We start from the raw sequence: 8,978 nt of genomic DNA, 5'->3' as shown, positions 1-8,978 counted from the left end.
CGAATTAAGCCGTGACTTATGTTTTACATCACTCAGTTTGAACTCGACCAAGAATCAAGATCGTCAATACCGAGAAAGTTTTTAGTACAAGGGCACAAGTTACAACCACCGACGGACCATTTCGCTATATATATTCCGCGGGTCCCATAATGACTCCCGCCAGAGCCAAAATCTGACCGTTGCCAGGTGTCCAAATCTAACGGTGAGAAACCGACGTCATATCAAAAGAAACCCAAACGACAAAAGGTAACTAGCCAAAAAGAAAAGGGGGATAGATAAAAGAGAAAGCAAGGGGGGTCACAGTCGGTGCGCCGTTGTTTGATTGCCAATAAAAGCATCGAATCGGAGAAAAACGCAGAGAAACAGAGCAATGATGATGCAGTTGATGAGAGCTGGCGTTGAATTCAGTTTACATGGTCGTCGTTGAAATGGGTGGAGCATCAATCACAGTCACCAACTGCTGCAAGCTACCAAGCTGTGCGTTGAGTCGCTGCTTTCGCTTCCGATCCAAGTCTGCGTCGCCATCAACAACGTCAACAGCACCAGCTTCCTCTTCGGGTTATCTGTTCTTGCGCTCTACAAAGCGCTCTTCACGACCATGATCATTTCCCTTACGCCCACTATTGGATCTCAGCTGCAGATCCACCTCCGCCATTCAAATCAAATCCAAGCCCGTTTTCAATCTTTTTCTCATGGACCCGGCTGCTCGCCCCGCTGTAGTTATCGACAATGGCAGTGGGTACGTATTTACGCACACAACCTGTTCGATGGAATGCCCCAATTGACTTTCTTTGTGTTTTTCTATTGAATTTTGATTTACACGCATTACGCACCACCTGTTTGTCAGAATTACCCAAAAAGGAATTTTATTCAATATGTGCATTTCCATCCATTTTTGTAGGTATACTAAGATGGGGTTCGCGGGTAATGTCGAGCCGTGTTACATTGTTCCGACTGTAGTTGCCTTAAACGAATCGTTTCTGAACCCGGCCAGAACCTCCTCCAAGGCTGGTTGGCTAGCGCAGCACAATGCTGGCGTAATGGCTGATCTTGATTTCTTTATAGGGGATGAGGCCCTGGAAAGATCTCGATCTAGTACAACTTACAATCTAAGCTATCCCGTTCGCCAGGGTCAGGTCGAGAATTGGGATTCAATGGAGCGGTTTTGGCAGCAATGCATATTCAACTATTTGCGTTGTGATCCTGAAGACCACTATTTTCTTTTAACTGAGAGTCCGCTTACTGCCCCGGAGAGTCGTGAGTATACTGGCGAAATTATGTTTGAGACTTTCAATGTTCCTGGCCTTTACATTGCCGTGAATTCGGTACTTGCTCTTGCAGCTGGTTACACAACGTCTAAGGTTGGTATTGAATTTTTTTGTGCTATAGATTACGTGTGTGTTTATCATAAGTTAAAGTGTGTTAGGAAGTTCATCGAGTTCTATGCTATTCATTAAATTGTAAATTACTTTATCTGTTGCCTGTATGTTGTGTGAAGTGCTAGTTTATGTCTGTTATTATTATTTTATTGTTTTGGTATCTTTTGATCGTTTCCTCTTTGATTGACCTACAATTTTCTTAGTGTGAGATGACAGGGGTTGTTGTAGATGTTGGAGATGGAGCAACTCATGTTGTACCTGTTGCAGAAGGTTATGTTATTGGGAGCAGCATCAAGTCAGTTCCTATTGCCGGGAAAGATGTAACTCTCTTCGTCCAGCAGCTTATGCGGGTATGCTGTCTTCTACTCTTACTACTACTAACTGTTCATTGTTTTTTTTTTTCCTTCGGAATCCCATTATTGTCAGTTGCATTCTTATTACCTTTGTTGACATCATTATAGTGATATGGTTATTAGTTGGAAACCATACAAGATGGGGAATATGAACCAAGATTTACAAATGAAGTGTTTGGGTAGTAATGATTATTGCATTATGTGCAGGAAAGAGGAGAGAATGTGCCACCAGAAGACTCCTTTGACGTAGCTCGCAAAGTGAAGGAAATGTATTGCTATACTAGTTCTGACATTGTCAAGGTCACTTTTTCATCCTTTTTTTTTCAAGACCTTGTTACAAATGCGTGTAGTTTTTCTTTATACCTGCTGTAATGAGCTTGACTGATTATATTGCAACTTCACAACTTCTTATGTTACACTTAGTCTATTTTCGTTAATCTATTTTTCAATTTGGAAATTGATTGATGAGAAAATCTGTTTTTCCAATGATTGCAGGAGTTCAATAAGCACGATAAAGAACCATCCAAGTATATTAAGCAATGGAGAGGCATTAAACCAAAGACAGGCGCACCTTACTCTTGTGACATTGGCTATGAACGATTTCTTGGTCCAGAGGTTTGCTTTCTTCCTCCTCCCCCAAGGATATTTTTTTTTTGGCAAGATTAAGAAGGGAAATTGCTCCTGAATTTCTTCTCAATGATTGCTTGTTACTAACATTTACTCTGCTAATTTGTCTTGAATTTTTTATATTATAACAGGTTTTCTTTAATCCTGAGATTTATAGCAATGACTTCACCACTCCCTTACCAGCTGTAATTGACAAGTGTATTCAGTCCGCGCCAATTGACACTAGGAGGTCTTTGTATAAGGTGAAGTAGGCTTTGGAAATTGTTCATAGATGGGATAATTTAATTGAAGCAATAAGAAGTAATATTGTGTGTGGCTCAAATGTGGTGACTGAGCCTTGTAATGGGTTCAGGAACCATTGCTGAATGGTCTTTGGACATGGGTTGAATTTTGTTAACTTCAGTTATGACCTTCTATCTGAATATTGTTTTCTGCAACTTCATTTGATTCTGATTTGTTTTCTTATTTAAACTTTAGCATTGATTTCTTCCTATGTTCATAATCTGGTGTTTGAAATGTTTTTAGTTCTAAGGTCCAGACAATCACATGCAAGTTTTTTTTTATTTTTTATCTTATGTGAATTTCGCCAAAGATTATGGTATTATGACCTGATGCATTTAGTGATCTTCGTTCTTACATTTAAGATTTCTTTATACAACTTATTGATTAGTCTTGTTATTGTTACTGTTACTGTAATTCTCAGAATATAGTGTTGTCCGGAGGTTCAACCATGTTCAAGGACTTCCACAGGAGGTTGCAACGGGATATAAAGAAGATTGTCGATGCCCGGCTTCTTGCATCTGAAGCTCGAGTTGGTGGGGAATTAAAAGTAAGCAATTTTATTTCAGATGTTGTGCAATGTATAATTTATCAATAAACTTGTCAGCATGTGTTTTTTTTTTTAAAACAATTAATATGTTTGATTTTTATTTTTGTTTGGGCATGCAGTCACAGCCAGTGGAAGTAAATGTTGTTAGTCATCCCATCCAGAGATTTGCAGTTTGGTTTGGAGGCTCTGTACTTGCATCCACACCTGAATTCTATGCGGTATGAAAAATAAAAATAAAGAATTTCTGTTAACGTAGGCAGACAATCTCATTATTCCTCTATAACTTTCTCCCTGCATCCTGAAACCCTCAAATAATCTTCATGTTGCTATGGGGCTTGAAACCCTTAGATCATTGTTTTACAGATTGGGTTTTTGACAATATCTTGCTAATTGAATATATAATTTTATTGGTTCACTCACTACCGATAATGAGTTCTACCAGTTAAAATGGAGATAAAAACAATTATTATCTTATTATATTTGCATGATGCGGAAGTCCATATAATTTGACACTTGACATCATAAAAGAGATTGGTCTAATTTTTGTGTGGAAATGGTATGCTATATTTGGTGGTTGCTTCAGGAAGAGTTCCAAAAAGCCACACTAATTTCAGAACTAGGGGCTCTGTGAGGTCAAGGTGTTTGTCCCATTTGTCCCTTCTAGTGCCTTTTGTTATGATAACTTGAGCCATTTTATTCAGCAATTGAATGGCATCAAGGGGAACTTAATTGCAGACCATCTCCTCTCTGAAACCATGCATACGCGAGTGTTTGATATTTCTGCAGCCACAGCATTTGATGCTGAGCTTTCACCTTGTTTTTTGCTAATATAAAACTGCCCCAAGTTTTTATCATTGTTCTATTTCCAAATTTTTACTGTTGATTGAGGAGTTTCTTTCTGTACAGGCTTGCCATACAAAAGAAGAGTATGAGGAATATGGTGCGAGCATATGCAGAACAAATCCTGTTTTCAAGGGTATGTATTGATGAAAACATCAATTTTGGCTGGATCACTTGCCAGCAATTCCTGATAAAAAATATGTCTCTTACGTGCTCAGTAATGCATTTCCTGATATTTTCCTGGCGTCATCTGTATGTATGTGCTGCTAGAGGCGGTTTGTAATATAATTACTCAGTTAATCTTAATTTTGTAAGGGATGTGGGGTTTTTTTTGTAATGATAATTTCATTTAGGGGGCAATAGGTCTCTTAGAAACCAATAGGAAATAGTCTCTGCGGTGTTGCATGTCCAAGTGGCAAGTGGCAAGTGGCCCTGAAGGATCAGATGAGATGAGATGAGAATCGTGATTTGGGCAAGAAGACATGAACCTGGCTGAATTGCAGTTTTGGTGTTCAGCTTAGAATAGAGTTTGCTCAAGATTATTATTAGCCTTTCATTTTTTTCCCTCGACTGATAATTACACCGTAGTACACTTCAGGTAGGCCTATTCTTTTGAATTGGATTGTTGTAGTACAATAATTTCTAATTTGACTTTTTTTAATTTCTAGAAATTTGTCACAAATTGTGTGTATAAATTCATTTTGTTTAATACGATTATTAGTTTAAATCGCTAATCTGCTATTACAGATAAAATGTCAATTACATTGTCTTGAAATTATCTGAACATCTTTGTCCACAATCCAACAAGAAAAAATAAAAGAATAGGGCACATCAAAATCCTTATACCGCAAACTTATAATTACGTCCCATCAAATTTGTATTTATACAAGTGGACATTGGTTGAATTTAAGAAAGCAAAAATAACACATTTGTACCTTTTGTTTGTATTGGACTGTTCCCATGAATTTGTCATCAGGCCTGTTCTTGGGGCCTTCAAACTGGCTAAGCCCAGCAAAAGATATTTTCTCTTACTAGGCCTAATTACTTTTATCTTAAGAGTACTTCCAGCAGTTTGTCCTTTGCCGTGACAAGGGGGGGGCTAGGGCAACTACTATTCACGAGAATAGTGGCTGCCTTTGCAAAAAACAATGTGTGTTTCCAGCAGTTGCCATGGCAAAGGGCAAATACTATTCATTTTTTTTGTTTTTTTCATAAATTTTTTTACCTAAACAATTAATTTGGATAATATTTTCGGATAAGATTTTTGGGTTCCTACATGTCAATAGTATTCATATATCATAATTGGATAAAATTTTTGGCTAAGATTTTCGGTTTCAAATTTTAGATAAGATTTTCACCCTCTAAAATTGCGCCACGTGTCATCTCTATCTGCCTAAATTTTTCTATAAAACCAGAGCCTCAGCTCATACTTCTCACACCAGATCTTCTCTATATTTTCATTTCTTAGATTTTAGAATTCATACTCCATTCTCAATGGCAGACATGAATGAGGTCTTGGAGAGGCAATAGCGAGAAAATAGAGAAAGAAGGCGTAGACGAGCTGCAGGCAAAGGGGCGCAGAGAGAACTAGATCAGCATATTGTCATAGCAGTGGCTTTGCTTGATGAAGAAAACCAGAGTCGTCGTGGTTCACAAGAAGGTCGTGGCCCGAATGTGGACAGACATAGACATTCTCGGGGTAAGAATCTGGAAGATTATTTTATCTCAACTTCTCTGTACTCTGATGTTCATTTTCGAGCGCGATATAGAATGCAACCCCATTTGTTCAATAAATTTATGCATGATTTTTGCAATTATGATGAATACTTTGTTCAAAAGAAAAATGGAAAGTTGGGACTTCTTCCCGAGCAAAAGTTCACAGTTGTTATACGAATATTGGCGTATGGGTCATCTGCTGATTAAGTGGATGAGATTGCTCATGGGAAAGTCCACTGATTTGGAGAGCTTGGTGAGATTTTGTAAATGCAGTCGAAACTCTGTACACTAGAGACTACCTGCGCAGACCTATGCCCAGGGACCTGCAACGGGTTCTACAAAAAGCCGAAGCTCGAGGATTTCCAGGAATGATTGGTAGCATCGACTGCATGCACTGGCAATGGAAGAATTGCTCAACTGCTTGACAAGGAGATTATGGAAATAGGAAAGGGCAAAAAAGTATCATCCTTGAAGCCGTTGCTGGATTCGATACATGGGTTTGGCACGCCTTCTTCAGAGTTACCGGATCTCAAAACGACTTGAACGTCCTAGATCAATCCCCGGTATTCAACGATGTTTTAAGAGGTGAAGCCCTGAATATCACCTATGAAATCAACAATACCGTATACCAGAATGGGTATTATCTAGTTGACGGCATCTATCCGAGGTAGACCACATTTGTGAAATCAATTCTGCATCCCCGATCCCATAAGCAAAAAATATTTGCTGCCTATCAAAAGGGTTACAGAAAAAATGTGGAAAGGTACTTTGGTATCCTCCAAGCCCGGTTGCCTATTATAAGGGGTGCAACACGTCTATTTGATGAGGAGATGCTAAGGAGCATAATGATGACATGCATCATCCTCCATAACATGATTGTGGAGGATGAGTATGATTACGATGCTGCAGAAGTGTATGAACCAGATCCCATGAACACAGCCTTAACAAGAATTTATGAAAAACCTATGGGGCCAAATGGAGAACCAGTGAAGCATAAACCGTTGGTTAGGGACACACATTTCATGACCCGTATGATTGATCGATATACAGAGATACAATCGTCTTCTATTTATGAACGACGTAAAGTTGACTTGATGGAGCATTTATGAGCGGTGAAAGGCAATGACGGTGAATGAAGTGAAGTGAAGATGTTTTTTTAATTTACTATGTTTATGTTGTATTTTTAGTTATGCTTTGGTTGTGGTTTGTTTTTTTTTTTTTGAATGCTTTGGCTATGGCTTATTTTTTATGTATGGAATGTTTTGAATAAAAAGGTATTTATTGAATGCTTTCTTTATTCACTTAAAGAAAATCAATACAACTAATAAAATGAAATACATGAATTACAACTAATTTTTAAAACAAAATATTAAAATACAATGAAATGAAAGGCAAGCAAGCTAACTTAATGGTTTTGATCATTTAACCAATCCATGTTACTAGGTCCATCGTCACGAAAAAATCTTCGTCTCATAACATCCCTTCGTTCTAGCTTCCAAAATTGTTTTGTTTTAGGGGACACATGGCTTGTATCCATGATCATGTTTTCCCGATCCTTCCTCTCAATATTTTCTTGGCTACATACTCCCTTTCTTTTGCATATTCTAGTTGAATTGCCCTATCATCTTCTTGGGTTTTCATGTCTATTTCAATTCTCATGGTGCTTTGCCTTGCAATTTCCTCCAAAAATTTAGATGCATTATTGGTAGAATTACTCAATCTCTTAACCTTCGCCACCTTCCTCCCAATAGGTCTCGGCTCCCTTTAGATGGGTGAGTCTTGACTCATGGGGAATCCATAGGCGAATCTGATGCTGGTGAATCATGGAGTGGCGTCTCGTTCAATACCACCGTCGGACCCGTTGGAATAATTCGGAATCTCTTACAATTCTTCACCACCTCCCAACATTGGGTATGGTTGAAAGTTTTTTTGCCTTGCCTAGTAGCACCATACCACATTTGTGCTTACATAATCTATATAATTAAAAAACTATTGGAAATGCAAGAAACTTAAAAAAAATATTGGCAATGCAACAAATATAAACAAAATAATGGAAATTCAAGAAATTTTAACAATTTATTGGAAACGCAAGAAATATTAACAAAATATAGAAATTGCAAGAAACATTTAAATAGATATTGGAAATACAAGAAATATTAACAAAATATAGAAATTGCAAGAACATTTAAATAAAAATTAATAGGACATTAAAATTAATAAAACGAAAATTACAAATAATTTACCTCATTGCTAAGATTTTCCCCGCTTCTATGGTTGTCCATCACTTTTGCCAAAGCATCTCTCCATTTCCCCAACTCTTTATTGAGAATTTTCCATCTACTAGATAATACCATTTCCATACGGGTCGAACCCGATCTTTCACAAAATTCGGTATGAATTTTTTTTTCACATATGACAGAATTTCATATCATTGCCCAAGACGGGACAATGACTAATTTGGACTCAACACTCACAAACAAAACATCTTCCATGATATTCCATGCCCCTCCGGTTTCGATAGAAGAAGCCATAATATGATAGAGAAAAATAAAACTTGAAAGTGAAAACAAATATTGAGTAGAAAGTGAATAATAGTTGAAGGAGAAGAAAATGTATGAGTATCTGGTGTTAAAAGTGAAGAGTATTGATTGGTATTTATAGAAAAAAATTCATTAATTATTGGGTATTTTTTTCATTATTTTATTGCGCAAAAGGGAAATCGAATTCAGATGCAGGGAGCCAAGCACACTACCTTATTCAAATTAGCATAACTTACATTTCTATTCACTGTCTTATTTTTCCACCTACTATGTAAATTTAAAAAAACACAATCTTATATTTCCACTCATCATTATTCCTAAAATACCTTTTAATTATAATTCAATATTAAATGATGACATGGTATACGTGAGACCCACCTTCTTAAACTTAAATTGATTATGATATTAATAAATATTAATAAAACATTTTAAAAACTAATTACAAATAGAGATATTTAGTGATATACCCATTTCTAGCACTAATATTATAAATAAACCCTACACAATTGAATTCCTATAAACAAACCCAAAAAAAAACCCAAAAAATGATAGCTAGCCTTATTGAATTTAATATTGATTATTAAATTACTTTGATGCCCTATTGAGTGCTTTGGGTATTTTTATGAGATTTTGGGGTTGGGCTTGTTTTAAGAAATTGATGGCAGTTTTGTAATTTATAAGAAGTTAAAAGCTT

The 8,978-nt window shown here is 36.8% G+C and overlaps 1 protein-coding gene across 1 annotated transcript; it reads left to right on the top strand.

The window, feature by feature from the left end:
• The first annotated feature begins 158 nt into the window (after positions 1–158).
• LOC117615393 (actin-related protein 3) lies at positions 159–4,739 on the top strand. The gene is made up of 9 exons (XM_034344469.1): positions 159–739; positions 902–1,361; positions 1,583–1,729; positions 1,940–2,032; positions 2,228–2,347; positions 2,491–2,601; positions 3,063–3,188; positions 3,308–3,406; positions 4,095–4,739. Exons 1-9 carry the CDS (start codon positions 693–695, stop codon positions 4,173–4,175), a joined length of 1,284 nt encoding a protein of 427 aa, XP_034200360.1. The 5' UTR covers positions 159–692; the 3' UTR covers positions 4,176–4,739.
• Positions 4,740–8,978: the final 4,239 nt, after the last annotated feature.

This window comes from Prunus dulcis, chromosome 1 (assembly GCF_902201215.1).
Source record: "Prunus dulcis chromosome 1, ALMONDv2, whole genome shotgun sequence".
Classification (NCBI taxonomy): domain Eukaryota; kingdom Viridiplantae; phylum Streptophyta; class Magnoliopsida; order Rosales; family Rosaceae; genus Prunus; species Prunus dulcis.
The sequence above is the reverse complement of the archived record's forward strand: the minus strand, read 5'-3'. Positions and strand labels throughout refer to the sequence as shown.

Excerpts from the sequence above, each read along its gene's own strand:
- LOC117615393 (XM_034344469.1), top strand. The coding sequence starts at position 693 with ATGGACCCGGCTGCTCGCCCCGCTGTAGTTATCGACAATGGCAGTGG. Across the intron at positions 2,348-2,490 it reads AACGATTTCTTGGTCCAGAG|GTTTTCTTTAATCCTGAGAT; the intron begins GTTTGCTTTCTT and ends ATATTATAACAG. Across the intron at positions 3,189-3,307 it reads GAGTTGGTGGGGAATTAAAA|TCACAGCCAGTGGAAGTAAA; the intron begins GTAAGCAATTTT and ends TTGGGCATGCAG.